Genomic DNA, 22,669 nt, shown 5'->3' with positions numbered 1-22,669 from the left:
TGCACTCATCCAGGCAAGTGGAGAGTATTCCATCACACTATTCGATATTCAGGAAAGATAGGCAAAAAGGAAAAGGGAGGTGGGGTAGCATTACTGGTTAAAGAAGGGATTAACACAATTGTAATGATGGATATTAGCTCTGATGAGGTGGAATCTGTATGGGTAGAATTGAGAAATACGAAGGAGAAAAAAACGTTAGTGGGAGTGGTATATAGACCTCCAAACAGTAAGGCGGAGGTTGGGGATGGCATTAAAAGGGAAATTAAAGAAGCGTGCAATAAGGGCACAGCAGTCATCATGGGTGACTTTAATCTACATATAGATTGGGCCAACCAAATTAGTAACAATACTGCGGAGGAGGAATTCCTGGAGTGTTTATGGGATGGTTTCCTGGACCAATATGTCGAGGAACCAACCAGATATCAGGCCATCTTAGACTGGGTATTATGTAACGAGAAAGGATTCATTAGCAATCTTGTTGTACGAGGCCCCTTGGGTCGGAGCGATCATAATATGATCGAATTCTTGATTAAGATAGAGAATGAAGTAGTTGACTCAGAGACTAGGGTCCTCAATTTAAATAAAGGCAATTACGATGGTCTGAGGAGCGAGTTGGGTAGGATTGATTGGGGAATGGCACTCAAAGGGTTGACGGTGGATAGGCAATGGCAAACATTCAAAGACCGAATGGATGAGCTACAGAATTTGTTCATCCCAGTTTGGCACAAAAATAAAACAAAAAGGGTGACTCAACCATGGCTAACAAGGGAAATTAGGGATAGCATACGATCCAAGGAGAGGACATATAAATTGGCCAGAAAAAGCAATAATCCTGAGGATTGGGAGCAGTTTAGGATTCGACAAAGGGATTAATTAAGAAAGGGAAAATAGAATATGAGAGTAAGCTTGCAGAGAACATAAAAACTGACTGTAAAAGCTTTTATAGATATGTGAAGAGAAAAAGATTGGTGAAGTCAAGCGTAGGTCCCTTGCAGTCAGAATCAGGGGAATTTATAATGGGGAACAAAGAAATGGCTGACCAACTAAATACATATTTTGGTTCTGTCTTCACAAAGGAGGACACAAATAACCTCCCAGAGATGCCGGGGAACATAGGGTCTGATGAAAGGGTGGAACTGAAAGAAATCAGTATTTGTAGGGAAATGGTGTTAGGAAAATTGATGGGGCTGAAGGCCGATAAATCCCCAGGGCCTGATAATCTACATCCCAGGGTACTTAAGGAAGTGGCCCTAGAAATAGTAGATGCATTGCTGGTCATCTTCCAGAACTCGATAGACTCTGGAACAGTACCCATGGATTGGAGGGTAGCTAATGTTACCCCACTATTCAAAAAAGGTGGTAGAGAAAAAGCGGGGAATTATAGACCGGTAAGCCTGACATCGCTAGTGGGGAAAATGCTAGAATCTATTATAAAAGATGTAATAGCAGAGCACTTGGAAAGCAGTGACTGGATCGGACAAAGTCAACATGGATTTACAAAAGGTAAATCATGCTTGACTAATCTACTGGAATTTTTTGAGGATGTAACTGGTAAAATAGATAAGGGAGAACCAGTGGATGTGGTGTATTTGGACTTTCAGAAGGCTTTCGATAAGGTCCCGCATAAGAGATTAGCGTGCAAAATTAAGGCACATGGGATTGGGGGCAAGGTATTGACTTGGATAGAGAACTGGTTGGCGGACAGAAAGCAAAGAGTTGGAATAAACGGGTCGTTTTCCGAATGGCAGGCAGTGACTAGTGGGGTACCGCAAGGATCGGTCCTAGGACCCCAGCTGTTCACAATATATAATTATCTGGACGAGGGAATCGGATGTAATATCTCCAAATTTGCAGATGACACAAAGCTGGGTGGGAGGGTATGCTGTGAGGAGGATGTCGTGAAACTCCAGTACGATTTGGACAGGTTGGGTGACTGGGCAGAAACATGGCAAATGCACTATAATGTGGATAAATGTGAGGTCATCCACTTTGGTGGCAAAAACAGGAAGGCAGATTATTATTTGAATGGCAATAGATTGGGAGAAGGGGAAGTGCAAAGAGACCTGGGTGTTATTGTGCACCAGTTGCTGAAGGTAAGCATGCAGGTGCAGCTGGCGGTTAAGAAGGCAAATGGTATGTTGGCCTTCGTAGCAAGAGGGTTTGAGTACAAGAACAAGGATGTCTTGCTACAGTTGTACAGGGCCTTGGTGAGACCACACCTTGAGTATTGTGTGCAGTTTTGGTCGCCTTACCTGAGGAAGGACGTTCTTGCCATGGAAGGAGTGCAGCGAAGATTCACCAGGCTGATACCTGGGATGGCAGGAATGACGTATGAGGAGAGATTGTGTTGATTGGGCTTATACTCACTGGAGTTTAGAAGATTGAGAGGGGATCTCATCGAAACCTATAAAATTCTGTCAGGCCTGGACAGACTAGATGCAGGAAGGATGTTTCTGATGGCCGGGGAGTCCAGAACCAGGGGTCATAGTCTAAGGATAAGGAGTAAGCCATTTAGGACTGAAATGAGGAGGAATTTCTTCACCCAGAGAGTGAAGAAATTTCACCTGTGGAATTCTCTGCCACAGAGGGCAGTGGAGGCCAGTTCATTAAATATATTCAAGAAAGAGTTGGATATATTTCTTAAGGCTAAAGGGATCAAGGGATATGGGGAGAAGGCAGGGACAGGGTACTGAATTTGGATGATCGGCCATGATCTCATTGAATGGCGGAGCAGGCTCGAAGGGCCGAATGGCCTACTCCTATCTTCTATGTTTCTATGAGTATTTAATTTGCTTTTTTTAGCCTTATCCATTTGGAGATGAGATGTAATCTACCCTTCATTAACAGAGACATTAGTGCCAGTCAATTGACAGGTTTCAGTACCAAGGACACAAAAGGTTCCATGCATCAATCAGCGCCAGCCTGTCTCTGCTTCATCCAGCACTGAATTCCTAGCATCAACAGAAGTCTGCAAGTTTCTGGCAGTACCCAAAGGTGTTCAATGCCCAGCTGCATTTCTATCTTGCTCTGAATAATGCAAGAAACATGGTGCAACCATTCTGTACAAATGATTTTTATGAACTTAAAGTAAATTTGCCAACTCATTTTCTTGTTTTGACAATATGCATTTTATACAACAATCATGATGAGCATAAACAATGATGAAATGATAACTGCATTTGCACAGTAATTTAAAGCCATTGGCAGATATTGGTAGAGACATGCTGATCCAACTATGGAGACACTTATTTGTTTTGATGCAGATAATGTATTGCATGGGTCAGTGTCTAATGGCATACTGTACAGCCATAGTGCAGCTGGGGCACGTACTGTGCTGACTAATATTCTAATTTATATTTTAGTTTCCTGTATGTTAAATCATGCAGATTTGTGCCTGCCTTATTGCTTTTTATATGCATCCAAGGTGCATAGGATTCTTCACTGATGATATCATATGGCTTCAAGAGTACAGCTTTCTTTCCTTGGGTAAGCCAAATTAATGAACAAAATATTGGCTACTATGTCCGTTTCATCTAACCAAATCCTATAGAGGCACGAGAGACACTGACCATAGCTTTTGGTGTCCAACCATTTGTCGCAAGGAACAAAGAACTCTTAGCTGGGGGAGAAGCTATACTGGAGCAATGGTGCAGACCCTAAACCTTTATACACCAGTGAAGACGACCACATGTGGCACCACCTATCAGCATCATGGTAGCATTTCCATTCTCAGCACATCGTTGCCCGAGAAACGGTCAAGCAAGGCTAAAATATGGTGTATGGAGGATGTGGAATGAAGCACTAAGATTCGCTATTTTCCAAGCTCATATCTTGCTACCTTAAGTTCATTTTGGTCAATCGTCACACTCCCAAAACTGATTGTCTAGGATTTGTTTCATCCAAGTGATGCGTAAAATTTTAATATCCGAGTGGTTCTTAATGTTGGGCGGCAGGGGGTGGGAAACAGGTGAAGAACTCCAAAATTATCCTAAAAAGAACCTAATGGATCTTCACCGTTCTAAGTTAAACATTTTCTACGCTTTAGGAGATTCTTAATAATGAGATTATTCTACTTAAAGGATCAAAAGGGTGCTGGTAGATGATGGTCTCTTGCACCTCAAAAGGTAGGAGCTGAATAGGAATTGAAATATGAAACATACTGTGCATAGCAAAAACACATGTTAATCAAAATATCCTGATTTTAACTAGCATTATTCAAGAGTTTCCTTAGCAACAAGACTCCATTTGGTTTCCATATGCTGCTGCTGATTCTGTTTTGCTGCAAGGCCATTTTTAGTTGACTTAGGCTGCATAAAGATTGTAGTACTCCAACATCATTATTCATTTTCCTCCCCAATCTTTAAACTCATACCTATTATTTGATGATTTGCAGCTTAACTGGCTCAAATGTACATTATTCAACATCTCCGATGATAGATTTAGCTAACAAACTATCCTGATGTTCATGCTTACCAACATTCTTGGTGGTCCAAAAAAGACACGCAAACTCTCCATAGCAACCATAGGCAACTAATTCACACCTTTGACTGCTGTGATTATCTCTCTGCCGAGGTGTGATAAATGGCAGTTGGAAAGGTTACCTGTAAACATCTGACATGATTCTCTGACTATATAAGCTGTGTCTTTATGCATTTCTCCACTTCACCTGAAGAAGGAGCAGCGCTCCGAAAGCTTGTGATTTCAAATAAAGCTGTTGGACTATAACCTGGTGTTGTGTGACTTCTTACAATAGGCAACTAAAACAGCCGCACAGCTAAGGAGGGCAGGAACAGCAGCATACGGTAACCAAATGGAGTTTAATTGCTAAGGAAAGAAAATGTCACTTGTAATTAAGATAATTTAGATTATTTATTAAACATCGTAATTCCCGTTTCACTCTTACTGATCCTGCCACTATGATCTTTAGGTATTCTAATTCAAACTGTTATTTTAAGCAGAAGCAGCCTCTAAGAAAGTTACCACACGTTTAGAATTGATAGTTTCACCGCAAAGAAAAGCATCGGAAGAGTGAGAAAAAAAATTGGTTGCGCAGCAGCAGTTCCCTTGGCAACGAGATGCCATTCAGTTCCCTTATGCTGTTACTGCCACAATGTTCAGTAGCAGTTTTATGGTTTTTATATTTCTTAAAAATGTTCAAAGGACAAACACTGCAGAGGTACAGGTAAGAATTGGGTATGCTTAAGCAGATGTTATAAGTACTATAGTCATGATTTCCTGGAGCTTATGTTTACATAGCATTTCCCAAATGCTCAAACTCCGAGCAGAGGGAACAGTGTTGTTTCTTGGCTCACAAGACATCTATCTGGCAAGTTCAACAAAGGTACAATCCACACTGGTATTTCCAACAAGTACAACCACTCATGATTATTTTTACATAACATGCATATTATGGCAATTGTCATTGTCCTTACTCCAGGGTGAAAGAAGTTGCCTGACAAAGACAAGATGCAGGTCTAAATATTGCTGTCTCATTATCTTGGTTAATTCCAGTTTGTTCCTGTTGTCCCAACGTAAAAACAAATCTGAGTGAGGAAAAAAAATCTACAAGGGGCAATCTGATAAGCTATGGCACAAGACCATGGATCGACCAAATAGAGCAAATGAGGAGTGCTTTCCTAAACTGAGAAGTTATAAAAATGTGATCAACCAGTTTACTAAAAACCTTGTTAATGTGCTACAAAGGAAACAGAAATCTTAGTACAGTTCCCAGCACTTAAACCGCACACATTTAAATCGAGCAATCGTTTAAATCGGCTAACCATTTTTCATTTCCATTATGGTCAATTACAAAGTTGCCACTTACAGCATGTTTAGTGTGCTGGTTATTTCGGGCAGAAACAGCTGTTTACTCAGTAATTCGGATCTCGTTAAGGTACAATTACTTAGCACTAACTGCAATAAGGAAGTAAATAGCGCCTCATTAAGGTCCAAAGTACAAATCAGCTGTGGCTCAGTGGGTAGCACTCTCACCTCGGAGTCAGAAGGTTGTGGGTTCAAGTCCCGCTCCAAAGATTTGAGCACAAAAATCTAGGCCGACACTCCAGTGAGGGAGCGCTGCACTGTCAGAAGTGCCGCCTTTCGGCTCTCATGTGGATGTAAAAGATCCCATGGCACTATTTTGAAGAATAGCCGGCGGGTTATCCCCAGTGTCCTGGTCAATATTTATCCCTCAATCAACATCACTGAAAACAACAGATTATCACATTGCTGGCTTGTGGTGCTGCATTTCCTACCTTACAACAGTGACTACACTTCAAAAGTACTTTGGGACGTCTGGTAGTCGTGAAACGTGCTATATAAATGCAAGTCTTTCTTTTTATAATCTTTCACCTTTGCTGCAGTACGACCACCACCGCCTATCCCTATAACTGTATTTCACTTATCGTTTACTTTTCAGCTTTCTGACTACACCTACCTACATTAAATCTATTTCATTGATATTTCAGTCCTGAACATCATGAATGTTGCAGATGGAATGGATAAACCGTCCAACACAGAGGGTAAATCACATTAGCACCACTGTAAGCAGTAGGGAACTATATTCTCTTCAGGAGTTCACAAAACCCGTATTATTGTCACTACAAAACAGATTAGCTTTTTGTTGCCAATTTGTCTGCTGTGCAAACCTAAATAAGGACAGCTGCAACACAAAATTCCACTGCACATTCCTGAACAAGACTCGAGACTTAAAGAGACTTCAGAAATAAGTTTGTGAAAAGGTTTTGGTTTAAAAATCACAACACAGTTATGTAAAGTTGCATCACCATGCCATGTGACATTAGAGTGGCAAAAAGGGCCCATTGCTCTTCTCTCCTCAAAAAGTGGTTCACCACCACTACTGTTCCATGAAGACAGTACTCCTTTAATAATTGAACAGCAATGCACTTCCCCCTTCTCCCTTCCTGCAAAATGTCACCAGGAGAGCCACTATAGATTATATCTCCCCAAGTGTTGTAACAGTTGAAAGATGTCAAATGGCATAGAATTTTGCAGATGTTCATAATCATAAAGATCTGTGTAATACATTGGCAGCAGGGGAGTTCAGAATCTGACTTGGTATTATGGAGGATCATAGCCATGATGCTCTACATCAGGCAAATGAAACTGCTGGGAACCCAGCTTTAAAAACAACAATTTTCAAGTACCCGTTAAAAGAAATCAATTAGTAGAAGAGAAAAGGGCTGTACATGATGTCTGATGCGAGTTGTTAGAGATGTAGGAACCGGTGAAAAAGATCAGGAATAAAAATATATTTTTTAAATTCAGTAAACTATACAAATTTCAATAGAACTCATTTTTCTAATATTATCAAAACTTGATCATTTCTTGGTTCTTAAATTAACACCATAGAAACACTATCTAAATTATTTCCACATGGCTGCAGTGGGGGATATCTATAAATTCTGTAGGGAAACTGGAAAAGCTCGTACAAAACAACTTCTAAATTTGCTATAAATTTAACAGCAAAAGTTACTTTTTCCCTCTTCCCTTTCCCACCTTCACTGATTTTTATTTGTGTGATTTGCAGACTATAGTCTTGTTAGTAACAAGGTGGGAACTAAAAGGAAATGGCAGTCAATAAGTCATCAGCAGTGGGGACTAATCACATAAAAATATCTATCAGGAAAAGGAAACCTAATAAACATTACGGCCTAGAAATTGAGTTTTGGCGCAGCCAGGGCTTTAGCGCCGGAAGTTAGGGCCGGAGCTAAGTCGCGCTGTTCGGGCCCAAAATTCACCAATTCTGCGCCCAAACGGCTGCCGGCGCTGCTGAGAGCTGTTTGCGCCTGAAAACTGGCGCTACGCGCTGAATATCGGCGCTATTCCGGCGCTGCGGCACCCGCTGCGGTGCGGCAGGTTCGGGAAGTGCAGGCCTCCTCCTTCCCTTAAGGAGGAGCTGCCTGCACCCGGCCGCGGCCCGCGAAAATCTTTTTAAAAATGAGCCCGGCACCTCGGACAAGTGCCGGGCTTGCTTCTGTTCCGGGGGGGGGGGGGGGGAAGTCCGGGGAGGGAGCTGCGGCCAGGCGGCCGGCCGCCGCGGTGCCTTTAATGCGCCGGCGCAAACTCATGTAAGACTCTGTTGCCAGAGTCTTAGTTGCGGCTGCCACGGGCGAGGCGGCCGCAACTGAATTTCGGCGCTGGGGCCCGTCGGCATGGCAACCGGGACGCTGCGCACACCGATGACGTCATCGGTGCCGGCGCAGCGCTACCGGTCTACCGCGGCGGAAGGGCCCCAGGCAATTTCGGCGCCGGCGCCAATTGCAGCGCTAGGCCCTCTAGCGCCGCAAAATCGGCGCTAAGGGCACTGAATTTCTAGGCCTACATGTTTACCATCCACAAAATAAATTAGAAGCAACACCTTTGAAGTTTAATTCACAGATTGGTTTTGTTACATACACAACATACATGCTGATGACAATTTACATCAACTTACTGTTGCTGCTTCATCATATTTATTGTAAAAGATATCAAATTAATCATGACTAATATATTCACACTCCCTCTACAAATATTAATGACATCCCTTTTAAATTATAATGAAACACAGCCTATAACCGATACAATGTTAATACTGTACCACAACCCATTGGCATGTTACATGAAATTATGTTTTAAGTCAAGGGATGCTGAAAGTTATATAGTCACAAGATACAGTAATTGCTTCCAAAGGATATATTTCAGATTGTATGGGTAAAGAGTACAATTACTCAGTTTACTTCTCTTTGCTTTGTATCCCATACAAACCTAATGCTCATAAACCAGTCAGTCAATCAGTTAATGAACCTCATACAAAGGGTTTACGACAACTATTGGAGACTAGTTTCTCATTGAATGGGTTTTGAAGTTTCCCACATGTTTTACAATTTAATTGCAAGAACTGCTTTCCGAGAGACTAAAGATGAACGGGCTCTCATTTGAAGCAAAAACAGTTATGTTCAAGAAAAAAAATCACATCCCTGAAACTTGCTTCCTGGCATATTGATCCCAGATCTTCCCAACATCTGAAAACATGTCTCACAAAATGTTAGTGAATGGAATTGTTTCCTAGGCAATGGTGATCCCACTGCTCTATAATATCGGTCTTCTCCTTCTTCTTTCGTATGGTAGTAGCAAAGCAAATCAAATGTCAATATCTAAGTCAGATGTCCAGGCCAAAGCTTCCGGTGTAACAGTGTGGATATCTTGTAGGCTGCCTGCGAATTTCCTCTGAGGGCAGTGCTCAATGATGTGCTCCAGGGTCTGATTAGGAGCTCCACAGTTGCATAATGGGGATGCTTTAAACTTCCATCTATGGAGAAGGTGGCAGCATCTACCATGGCCGGTTCTGAGGTGGTTGATGGTCATCTACTGTTTGTGAGGAAGGTTTGATCCTTCAGGTTGTACTGTGGGGTCCTCTATAAGGAATCCATACTATATGCTAGTTCTTCCAAGCATTTCACCATCGGTCATCAAGACTGAGGGGAGATCGCTGAAGGGCTTCGGCAAGGGTCCAAAATGGCCTTCTGGATTTGAGACGGGTTGGTGGTAGGTTGTTCAAATCGGCCTGGATCGGCATGTCTTTGCTGGTGTCGCGGTTGTATTCTCGGGAGACTGCATATTCACAATGTAGGTGTGGTGGTGCAATGTTTGCAAGCATGGGCAGCCAAGTGTTGATAAAAGCGTACCGGTGATAATTCTCACAGTAGAATTCAGCTGGACATCAATGGATTTTACATGTGGACTTAATATCTGTGATACTATGCCATGGTGCACAGGTTTTCAAACTAGGGTCCACAAGCGAATCCACTTGACTATATTTATCGTCCATCTGTCATCAAAGACAGGATCTACCATTTCCATTCTGCCTGAATTCAGGCAGATCTTGTGTAGGCATGGCAAAAAAATCCCCAGGAACTGTTCCATGAGCTCCCTGCCAGTCACCAATATTTCTGAACTTTCCACCAGAAATAAATATGCCTAAATATGGGCAGGCATATTCAGAGTGGGGAGCAATGAGAATATAATGTCATGGTATTTCCCCATCATTACCCCAACAGCAATGATGGAGGTAAGGGGTGCTAGCATGTTAATGGCATCCAGCTTTGCTATGACAGGCAGAGGGTCATTTAAAGTTTAAATAGCCCCTTTCATGAATGGAAGCAATTGCATAGAGAAACTGAAGTTTTTTTAAAAATCGTATGCCTCTTCAGCTGCTCTGCTGTTACAGGGGTCCAAGGATTGCATTTAGTGCTCTTCTTCCATCCCCCCCACCTAGCAAGCGGGAAACCTGCCAAAAATATTTAAATTAGCCCGGCCCCAGAAAATGTTATGAAATCAGCAGCGGCAAGGCGCGAAGGCTATCACACCGACTTCCCATGAGGATACCTCCAAAGCTACAATAAGTTTGTAATCAATAATCTGTTTTTTTCACACACTGTTTTAAAAAAAACCTCAATAAATTATACATTTTAGGTAAAGGTTTTGAAATTTGTTCCATAGCTTTTCTTCAAAAGGTATTCAGAATTATTTGAGCAGAAACTGTTAAAAATATTCCATCAGTACAGCTGACTGAATGGTACAGATCCTTCCTGAGAAATTAGGTACACTGCATATGCCTAGACTAATGCAAATTTGACTCGGAGTCCCACAGCTCTCAGCATAAATATCATGGCCAAGACCAGGCTTTTGGGAGAGGCGGAGGCCTTCACATAAAAACTTTAATAAAGGCATTAAAAGGTATAAAAGACAATCTAGTGAATAAGTGTATTCACTTTATTATAAAATATGTAGTTAAAAAAAAAAAATTAATCTTTATTTGGACTACGTATGTGGCAAAGGCAACAACAGGAAAGTGCAACACCTTTAACGACACCTACAGTACTAACAGGTACCTATGATTTTTCAATGAATTGTGCATCCCACATACTGAATTTAATATAATAGATACGAGCAAATCGCCTCAGGTATTCCTCATGGTGAATGGGAAAAGGGGGAGGGTGGGAAAGAAACAAACAAGGAACAGAAGGAAACACAGTTCAACAAAAGGCAGCACGAGTGGACGGAAGGAACATTCATTTGCATAGCTCCTCTCATTTCACAGCATGCCAAGTGCGTCACAGCCAATAAAGTACTTCCACGTGTATAGTGAAGTGTGACCACTGCCTAGATTAGAGGCACAAGTGTTAGAATGGGACTCGACTCCAAAACCTTCTGCCTCAAAAGGTTCTACCACTGAGACAAGCTGGCACAAACATAACAGGAATATACTGTTTTATAGTAAGTATGTTATGCCATGTAATGCATAGCAGATTATCAAGGCCACTGATTTACAGTGACTGAATAAGTCAAATTGTATTATCACATGATATATTATGTGATTTTTACTGGTGCTTTGGGTACATATAATCATATTATTCTGTAAATACGTAATTTACGTTCTTGTTTTGTTTAAAATCTTATTTTGGACAATAGAAATTTTAGCTACAGAGAAATAAATTGTATTTTGAATGATGAAATTAGAACTAACAGACAAAAGCCAGGTTTGATTTCTATGTACTTAAATGCACAAAGTATAAGATGAATAAAATTGGTCAACTGGATGCACAAATTTCTACGAAGGGTATGATCTAATAGCAGTAACGGAGCCATGGCTTAGGCTAAGGCATTACCAGCAGCTAATTATTCCTGGTTACAAAATATTCAGGAACAGAGTAGGAAACAAGGAAGGAGGGGTGACAGTGTTAATCAAATGTTGCAGTACAGTGCTAGATCACCGAGATGACATAGGGGATAGTGTAAAAGCTGAATCTATTTGGTTAGAGTTAAGGAATATTAAAGGATCTGTTATTCTATTGGGAGCATATTAAAGGCCTCTGATCAGTGGATCAGATCAGATCGAGGAGGAGATATGTAGACAAATCAGAAACAAGACAGCCGTAATAATTGGTGACTTTAATTATCCAAAGATACACTGGGTTAAGAGTAATTTAAGCAACAAAGGGGAAGTATTTTTGCAATGGAGACAATTTTGCCGTGGAACGTGCATCAGGCAGGCAGTGGGTGGGATGTTTACTCTTCCCGCCAGAATGAGCTCAGCGGAAGGCCCAATCAATTTACGAAGTTAGGACTCATTTACATTGAATAGACTGCAGTGACCTTGACTGTAAAACGCAATGCTGCGTTAGCTGTGGCAGTTGGTTGCAGGTCCTGTTGCAGATGGTGACACAGCCTACCTTGAGAAGCACAGCCTCCTTATGACCTGCTCTCCAGAGAACTGCAGGCATGTTGTCCTGTTAGCAAACCTCCTATTTATTCTCCCTGCAGTTATAGCCATTTGGTCTTCCCCTTGCTGCTGCTCCTCCTCCTCCTCCGCTAGCCAGAGTGGAATCGCCAGAAAAAAAATCTGTACTGCCAAAAGCCTCTTGAGGTCAGATTGTTTTATAGCCACGCCAAGCACTTTGTAATCATTTAAGTAGCCAAAAAAAAATAGAATACAAGAAAAATATGTCTCCCATAACTTTGCAATATTTTAAATGTGAACAGTCGCGAATCATTTAGATACCACTGGAAATGGCTGCCTTCCAACTTGTACCACCCATGGTTTGTGGGCAGGGGTTGAGGAACTGACGATAGCAATACATGTAGAAAGGAAAATGGCGTAGGGTTCTTGTCTAGGTCATCTGACCACTATTTCAGACTGTAATAAAGCCCCTGCCCATTCCTGATGGCCGCCTAAATCAAGATCTACCCGAAAATAGCAACAGGTGGACCTCCAATGGTAAGTCAGCAAATTTGTTTCTTCAGCAAATTTGATCCCGCCACCACCCAGTTTTAGGCTTAAACAGGGCGGTATCAAGATGAAAGTCAGCTCCAATGTATCCAACACTATTTCTAAATCTGGATGCTTTTAATCCAAACAGGGGCATTGCTGAAATGAAGTGGGACAAGTAGATAATGCAAGGATAGAGGAACATCTAGAGAAAAACAATGACCGTAATATAGTTATGTTCAATATGAAAACCTGTGAGAGAACAGTGACTCAAAAAGGCCAACTTCAATTAGATAAAAAGGGATCTAGCAGAATAAAAAAATTAAAAATAGGGTACAGTAACATAATGGTTAGGTTACTGGACTAGCAATCCTGAGGCCTGGACTAATAATCCAGAGATGCAAGTTCAAATCTCACCATGGCAGTTTGTGAATTTGAATTCAGCTAATCAAAATAAATCTGGAATAAAAAGCTAGTATCAGTAATGGTGGGCATGAAGGTATCAAATTGTCGTAAAAAAACTAATGCCCTTTAGGGAAGGAAACCTGCCAACCTGTCTGGCCTTTATGTGACTCCAGACCCAACAGCAATGTGGTTGAGTCTTAACAGCCCTCTGAAATGGTCCAGCAAGCCATTACATCAAACCACTACATAAAAGTACAAGACTAAAGCCACTTGGTCCACTTGGCTTCAACCTAGGCTTCGGATTCGGACACAACAACAGCACACCCAGTCCAGCTGACCCTGCAAAGTCCTCCTCACTAACATCTGGGGGCTTGTGCCAAAATTGGGAGAGCTGTCCCACAGACAGCTCTCCAACAGCCTGAATTAGTCATACTCACAGAATCATACCTTTCAGGTAATGTTTTAAACTTTAAGGGGATTATTTTAGTCAAAGGGTGAAAACAGGTGCAGTGCTAATCAGACTAGCCTGTTTGAAAGTCTGGATTTAGCACACAATTTTGGTCCTAATTGTTGATTACCATAACTTGAACTTGCTCAAGTGCTGATTAGATGCAATTTTCGTGGCGCAGTACATGTGAGCTCCCTGTACCCACTTCCACAGAAGGTGTGGAATGCTCCAGCTGGCACACAGTGACACATTGCAGGATGGCTCAGGAACAGAGGGAGAGGGCGCACAGGTTCTCGGATGTGGCACTGGGAATCAAGGGGTATGGGAATTGGACGGGAATTGTGGTCAAAGATCAGCCATGACCTTATTGAATGGCGGAGCAAGCTCAAGAGGCTCTATAGCCTATTTCTACTAATTCTGATGTTCTTATATAGAGGAGGGGTCCAGAAGAGATGGGATGTCCTGCACCCGCAAGGGGGGGGGGGGGGGGGAAGGACACCACCTCATCCTCCTATTCCTCCCTCATGCAGCAGCTGGTGCTGCTGTGCCTGGCCTCATGTCTTCCTCCCATTCCTCGTCCAGATCCAGGGGGACCCTAGCAAGATGGCCATGACCAAGCACTCCCTTTCTCCTGGTGACTCCTATAAAGGTGGAGAAGCAAAGCACTTACTCTACTTAGGTAAAGTCCTCCGAGAATTTCTGGAATAAATGTTGCTCGAGTGTTGGTGAAGTCTTGACAAAGTGTCCGAGAAAGTCTCCCGATGTGTTTCAAAGATCCTCTTCACAGCTCCAGCAGCAATGAACATGAAACGGGGAGTATCCCTTTAAGTAACGCTTGAAATCGACATCAACGCTGGGTTTACTCCCAAACAGCTGGTCACTGTTAGGAGAAGGAGTTAGTTGAAGCACTAGCCATCAAAATGCTGTGCAGCCTTTTTAAATGAGTGCTAGCAGGCATTTTAAGTGGCAATCAACGAGCCTCCAGGCAACCGTTCCGAGTGCTGGCTTCAACTCCTTTACCAAGAGAGTATGGTAGTGGGAATGAAAGGGCAAAAGGAGGTGGTGGACGAGTTAGGTAAGGAATTAGTACGGAAACAAATTGGTGAAATTCAAAATGGAAAAAGGCCCCAATGACATGTATCCTAGAATGCGGAGGGAAATGAGAGAAAAAAGAGCAGAGGCTTTGACCACAATCTTTCAAACATACTTGGATATGGAAGTTGGGCCAGAGGACTGGAAGGTTTCCAATAGAACATCTGTTTAAAAAGGAAGAAAGGGATAAACCAAGTAACTATAGACCTGTCAGCCGAACATCAGTCATCTTCTGGAGGTTACAATACGAGACAAACTTAATAATCGCCTAGAATGGTTTTGTTAATTAGCAACAGCCAGTACATATTTATTGAAGGCAAGTCATGCCTGACAAATTTAATTGAGAAAATAACAGAGTATATATTGATAAAGGAAATGCTGTGAATGTTGTGCATATGGAATTTCAATAGGCAATTGATAAGGTATCACATAAGAGGCTTATTGATACAATTAAAGCACACAATAGTTAAGGGAGTGTGGCATCATGCAATAGAAAGCTGGTTAAAGGATTTAACAAAGTATCAGTTAACAGATTATTTTCAGACTGAAGGGATGTAAACAGTGGTGTCCTCTGTGGGTCAATGTTTACTTGCAACCACTGCTTTTCCGATTTAAGGATAACAGATAGGTTGGTAGACTGACCAGAAAGATTAAATTTAATGCAGAGGTGATTCATTTTCAGAGGAAGAATAGGTAGAGGACATATACACTAAATGGTAAAATTTAATAGGTGAAGAGGAACAGAGAGATCTGTCCCATTGTTCCAAGTACTCCAGTGCTGCTTGACCGAGAGACACTTTCCTCAAAAGTACTGCTAGAGCCCAGGCACCTTCCCAGTCATCACAGATAACATTCAGGGACAAAAAACCGTCAGACATGGAATCATCTGATAAAGTTATTTGTGGTCTCAAAGTCAACTAATATATATGATACCTAATTTGGGGCTCAGTTATATTTTAGGATTACTGGCTTCACAGCAGTGTTTCAAGATTGTCCATATGGAGGTAAAATATGCCCAAGTTAGTCCATAAACTACACAACACACATAAGGAGATATATTGTAAAGTTGTATATTTTGCATCTTCACACAATTTTTATGCCTTATATACATGGGCAGAAACTAATAGCTTGGATAATCTTATTCTCCCGAATGTGAATAAGTAGCAACAGGCAGTGCAGCTGTGAAAATATACCAGTTTCATCAATGATTTCACACAAAGAACTCTCAGTTATGCCATTCTGGAGCTGCAGCAATCAGACAGCAGCCAACTCCACACTTGGACTTCCACACCATGCTGGTCTGATTCATCTCTCTTGCCAGCTATACAATGGTATAGAGCTAGGAACAAATCTCTAGCTAATCATCCAGACTATAGTAAGTATGTGCCACAGGGAAACTTGAGGAAAGAGGGGGAAAAATGGCAGAAATAACACCAAACTTTTTGGTCCATAAATTTTACATCTTCAATGGCTCCAAAATTTGAAATGCCAATGAAGTAAAAGCTCTTGTATGTTTCCCATTTCATAAATGCATTCCTGAGTTATCAATTAACCACTTGATTAACGCATCAATATGTACATCTATGTTCTCAATGTTTTCCTCCAAATGCCACTAAAAGTAACAGATATTAAATAATGCAGATATTCCCAAGACTCAAAGCATCCAAAATTAAGTAAATCATTAAAGAGTTCTAATTCAATAACTATTCAGGAATCTGCTTAACTTCAAGTCTTGCCACGTTCGAAAACAAAATAAGTGACATAATGGCCTAAAATTTCCTGCATGTGTGCGCCCAGAAACAAGAGCAATCGGGGCGCAAATTAAATACCCAGCCTAAAGGATTGCTGAATTTTGGGCATAAGCGAGTTACGCATGCTAGTACAATACCTCCAAATCACCTCGATTTTTTACGATCGTCTAACGATATTTCCGCCCGAACACATCTTCACCCAACATAGTTTGCCCACCCCCAAGTTTCAGAGCCTGATACGCGAGTTTCCTGCATTTGCTTTTCTCAAAGGCTCTCTTCAAATTACAACCAGATTTTCAGACACAGCAGGAAACAAAATAATTTTTCTGGTGCTTTATTGCAATTTTTTTTTAATTTATTTTCACTGAGACCTGCATTGTATTTTCTGTTTCTTCGAATGCATTTTTATGGCATCAGTATAAGTCACGTTAAAAATTGAAAACTTTCCCCTATTGCAGGATCTTAAACATGCAATGCCTAATGTACATGAACGATGGTTAAATTAGTTGAATCTTCAGTTTTCATATTTAAATGCGAGTTCGAGAGAGTGTGATTTTGGCACTTTCCTTGGGCCCTGATTGAAGAGTGGGCAAAAATCAATGTACACAATCAGTCGTATTCTAATGAAATTTGATCATAACTTGACACTGGTAGAATGGGCGCGGGAATTCGCTCATTTTCGGATCTAATTTCTGGGTTGCGCACACGGAGGAAATTCCAGGCCAAAGATTGAAACACATCAGCAGCAGGTCAGACTCGTTGATATTATGCAGATGACCAGAGTATTAAAAACTGATATAAAATGAGGATGTACATGATTTTTCTTTAGTTATAAAGATTGAAGTAACACCACCAAATGTAATTTTTTTGTCTACCGACATACTTCTCCCCTCCTCCAATCCCCATTTATGCAAAAAATGCTTCTTTATTAGCTTAGTGTGTTATTTCTGGGACCTGTTCTGTGTTTCTCCCTGTGGCCTTTAGACACCAAAACTGATTTTATCAACTTTGCAATCTTGTGGTCCAAGTTTGAAATCGGGATGCCACAGGACATGTTTTTGAAAGTGAGTGATGGCAAGAGACACAATTCCAACACTGATAAATTGAAGTGACACATTGGCAAACTAATGTTTTGATTTGGGCAAAATTTAGTTCTTTAGATTTCTTTCCAGTGGACTGTCATTTTTAAAGCTTTAAGAAAATTCTAAAGATCCAAGATTAGTTGATGTAGAGTTATTATGTATTAAGTATCAACTAATGAATACACATTCTATTATCAAAAAAGGGACTTTAAAAAAAAAAGCTACATATCTACATCAACTCTTTAAAAAAACTCATTATTATACTCAACAGTGATACTCAGTCAGTCAGGAAACTGCAGCACAAGTTCAATAAATGCAGCAAGAGATTTCTAAATGACCAGGCATATTGATAAAGAGCCAACTGTGCTGTAAACAAGTTGCAACAGCAGAAACAACAGAGGACATGTGAATAAATTACGGAAAAGCAGTTACAAAAACAAAGTATCTGATAAAAAACACAAACTGATAAATCTATCTAAGATTACTTAAACATTTAGAATAGAGAAGCACTTACTTTTTGTAAAAATGTTCTTCCTTATTTTGTAATTCTGCTACAGAATCAAGGGAAGATGGAAGATTGTTGTAACTGAGCACAATTTTTGCAGTTTCTGTATTACTGTTGCACATAGTTATGTGGCGAGACACTGATAGAGTAAAGGGCGTCTTGACAGACTGATGTGTTTTATATTTGGGCAAAATTTAACTGTTCAGAAATCCAACGGAATTTTCTTCAGACTATTGCAGTGTAGGCTTTTCTTAAATTTACTCACTGGGTAATGTCAATATGGAGAATATAATTTTCTACTATGACACACAAAGGGAAGATGTCAGAATCCTGACGAAGGGTCATCAACCTGAAACGTTAACTCTGTTTCTCTCTCTACAGATGCTGCCTGACCTGCTGAGTATTTCCAGCATTTTCTGTTTTTATTTCAGATTTCCAGCATCCACAGTGTTTTGCTTTTGTATAAACAAAGAGAGTTGGGATGAAATAGATGTGAACAGGATCACATGGACGCTACTAACTTGTCCCCCTGATTAATTTAAATAGAATACGTGGGCTGCCAACGCTACTCGCACTGTTCATTGGCAGCTCACCTAATAGGGGCATTAATATTGTACACTTCTGATGCCATTTAAAGGCACTAGAATAGGTAACAGAGCACACAAGTCGGGCACTAGGGGTTTGCACATGGGTGATTTGTCGATAGGCTTCACTCATGAAACCATTAGTTAAATCAAGACTGGAGTCTTTTGGAATAGTGAAGTAAAAATTTTGGTACAGCTGTGGGTTTTCATAATCTTAGTGATGTACCAGGAACACCTATGAAGTTGTACTGTTTGAGGGCATTGATATGGTGGGTGTCAGGAGTGGGTCAGATGGGAGGAGCGACTGTTTTTGCTCTGGGGTGTGGAGGGATGGTTCAGGAGAATCTCTCCTCAATAATTTGCTACCTTACAGTTCTGACAGTTCACAGCAAGGTAACTCACCCTTGATTGCAATATTGTAGAGCATGCAACAAACAATTATGAATCTTGATGCTCACCCTTGGCTGTACTGAAGGACCCCTACACGCTGTCCAGATAGTGGAACCACAGTTTCAGGACACCAATGGTTTTCTCAATCAGAAGCCTTGTTGGATCATGGCTCTCACTATATTGCTACTTCACATCTTTGCCCGGGTTCCTGACAGGAGTCACTGGCCAATTGGTGAGGGGATAGCCCTAGTCCTCTAGCAGCCAGCTTGCCACCCGATGGTCTGGGTGGAACAGAGCGGGTACTGACGATGAGCACAGTATGAAAGAGTCATGAATACTGCCAGGAAACCAGGCACAGACCTGTATGTATCAATGCTGTGGTCACAAACAAGTTGAACATTGAGTGAATGGAATCCCTTCCTGCTGAGAAACAGTGCTTGTTCGTGACAAGAAGCGCACAGGGCTATGCGCGTGCAGTCTGAGGTGCACTTAACTTGCGTGAATTCAACAATGTGGGCAAATCCCAGTGCGATTTCTTCTTGATTGCCAGACTCGAGGGTAAACCCAGCAGCATTCCCATATTCAGCAATTGATAACGTGCAAATCCTTGATAACGTGTAAATCCTATGAAACAGATCCCGCCTTCCACAAACTCACTCGGCAAAAGTATCTCACCAGACAAAAACTTACCCAAACAGCCAAAATCTTGGCCCAAAGCACCTTAGAAGCCTAAAAAAGCTTCGAGACTTACCTGAAATGGTGGTGAGGATCCCTTTAAATACCACTTATGAAAACTGCTTGCCAGCTGTTCCTGCCATGATTTGGTGGGCAGATTAAAGGAAGGGACGTTCCAGATACTCAGACACCAATTTCACAAAAGGGTCCCGATTCCAGCCCAGGACCCTTATTAACATATTTAAGTGATGCCTGTGTTTGCTTCAGGCATACAAATCTCTACCCCGTGGGGTTGATGTTATGTGTCTCGAATCCTAATGTTGCAGCATCTCGGTATTATTTGTACTTTAGCTGAGCACAGAAACAAACTTTAATTTTGCCAAAATAAGCCACATTTTTAATTTTCTTATTAAAATTCTGAAATATTTTTGTAGATGTTCTGGTGAGTGTATTTGTTCCAACAAAAATAAGCATGAAAGAATGCAGCTGCAATGCCATAAATTTAAAGCACAGTATTCTTATGTAACTTTTATGGTACTGAAACTTTTGATGACCAAGTCATGATGAAAAAATCAACTTACCACACAATAAGGCATTATCTTGTACATATTTTAAGTACTAGATGGCCAAAGATAAATGCTTAAAGAACTGCCACACCCTAGGGTTACTAAACTTGTTTCTGGAATATCACTGTCTTAGTTAACTATGCTCATTGCAAGAGATTAGACTCACAATAATAACGATGCAACACTTAAGGTATTTTTTGCTGGGCTGTATTGGTAAGGCTCGTCATTGTCCACGCACCAAACAGAACTCAACATTTACTCACGCATTGCAATAAGGTTTCTTTTCGTATCCTTTGTACGTTTTCATATTTAGAGTCATTCTGCAGATCTCGCAGTGAAAACATGCTTTGTGCCAATACTGCGAAAAGAAAAATCTATCATTCTTCATCAACTGGTTTGCCCAATACTTACTCAATGAAAACAAAATAACTCAAGAGAAAAGCACGTTAATCATTCCATACATGACATTCTGCTACACGTATAAATACCCCAAAATCAACCTCAAAACATGCACAAATCATAGGTGTTAACAGAAGGCAAAAGAATTTTGCTTTATTCTACACACCTCTCAACAATAAATTCTGCGTCAAACTATAGATCATTGATCTCGTAAACGTAAACGCAGCATTTTTAATGCATGGATAAAACTAGCATCATGTAAGAAATATATAATTATATTAAGAATGGAGCATAAATCAAGTGCATTAAATAAATATTTTTAAATGCATATGTAAACCAGTTCTCTTCAGGTATAGCAACATTCACTGACAGGTTGCTTAGTACCATCGGTCCAGTCAAATGCTTCGCATCATTCAGCAATGCGTCACATATTGAACAAGTAAATTAGATCCATTCCCAGCATTTGAAGCCTTCAGTACCTGAAATCGACACTTTTCGTGTAGTTCAGAAGCAGAAAGCTCCATTTTAATGCACCGGCCAGTCTGATCTCAAGCCCACCTCCCGTTCAGTCTCCCCCCAAGCTCACATCCATTCCCATTTTGTTTCCAATTTAAACACTTTTATTATCGGAGGCAGGTGACGAGCCGCAGTGAAACCAGCGACGCGCTTTGCGATAAATAAAATTACCTTGTCTAGGCAGTTCACTTTTTCCGTGGGATAAACAATTTTCCCACAGCGCGCGCACTGAGGATTCATGATGGCTTTCTGATGCTGAGAGAAGAGCCGCACCACGAACTCCCCAGCGCAGCTCTGCCTGGCTGACACTTGCTTCTGTCCCTGTCACACGCTCCGCCTCCGGACTCCGGACTCCGCCCACACCCCGGCGCGCGCCCGCTCGCCGCACCGCCGCCAGCCGGGAGCGCGCCGCGTCACAACCCCACCAGAAATTCAGACTCCATTTGAAGAATGCGGCTGCGCGCACAGACACATGCACACGACGTCAATCATCGCACTTAATATTATATACTTTATAATGTTAAACCTTTAAATGCAAAGCCCGGTTTCACAGTTTTTTTACAATATGCTTGTTGGAAATCAACCCCAGTACTTTATTTGCATTCTTTCTGCCCTTATCAACTTGCGTTGCTACTTTCAGTGATTTATGTATCTGTATTTCCAGCTCTCTCTGGCTCCTCTACCCGATTCCGTTTCTTACCTGCCAAGGAATAAGTGGCCTCCTTATTGTACCTATAAAAATGACCAAGACACACTATATTGATTTCATTTATCCTCCATTCTGCAAGTCTGTTTGCGCTTTCCTGTATTTTGGTGCAGTCCTTCACATGAATAACCCCCAATTTGATATCATCTGCAAATGTTGACACCATACCTCCAATTTCTGAGTCCAAATCATCATTGATGTATATGTTGAACAAAAGTGATCCCAGCATGGAGCGCTGCGGGACACCAATTCCCTCTTCGTGCCAGTCCAAGAAACTTTCTTTACTCTTACCCTCTGTTTCCTGTTTTGTCGCCATCTTTCAATACATTCTGATTCCACAGGCCCTGATCTTTATCTTATGTGGCACCTTATTGAAGTTGCATTTTTCAGTATGAGTTAATGCAGCATTGGATGGTTTCTGTCACTGGACTAAAACATCACTTGAGGGGTTGGTCCAAACAATTGGAGCTGTTTTAATGTGGCTTTCAACTATTACAAAAGCCCAAAAAAACCTTAACAGAACAGTCCAACCAAAATAAAGTTTTAATAATGCTAAGGTCTTAAGTGAATTTGGATCAGATTTTGGAAAATGCTAAGCATTCCTTATGAAGTAGTGAGGTTGGAGAAATATTACCAGCACCGCTTATTTTTTCAGCCGAGATGGGGAAGGAACGCAAGGGCTGATTCCACAGTTGGACATTTCTGGCCCAGAATGGCACTCACAGGAAGCACTGACTGGGAAATCACAGGCATGCATAGAGTCATAGTTATACAGCACAAA

At 41.3% G+C, this 22,669-nt stretch overlaps 1 protein-coding gene across 3 annotated transcripts in view; it reads right to left on the bottom strand.

Moving 5' to 3' along the window:
* The window catches only part of nebl (nebulette), a 555,716-nt gene extending 534,169 nt beyond the window's left edge, over window positions 1–21,547 (bottom strand). For 2 of the 3 annotated variants that reach the window (XM_085987828.1, XM_085987829.1), the window contains exons 1-2: window positions 21,354–21,547; window positions 20,531–20,625 (exon numbers count right to left, since the gene is read on the bottom strand). In XM_085987828.1, the coding sequence (XP_085843954.1) occupies window positions 20,531–20,625; window positions 21,354–21,422 (164 nt within the window). In that variant the 5' untranslated portion in view covers window positions 21,423–21,547. The remainder of the gene's footprint in view (window positions 1–20,530; window positions 20,626–21,353) is intronic. The other variant, XM_085987830.1, reaches the window with a different exon arrangement.
* Between the last annotated feature and the right edge of the window lie 1,122 nt (window positions 21,548–22,669).

The sequence above is a fragment of the Somniosus microcephalus genome, chromosome 5 (assembly GCF_052327205.1).
Source record: "Somniosus microcephalus isolate GS21.2 chromosome 5, FLI_Smic_1.0, whole genome shotgun sequence".
In the NCBI taxonomy this organism is placed as follows: Eukaryota; Metazoa; Chordata; class Chondrichthyes; order Squaliformes; family Somniosidae; genus Somniosus; species Somniosus microcephalus.
The sequence above is the reverse complement of the archived record's forward strand: the minus strand, read 5'-3'. Positions and strand labels throughout refer to the sequence as shown.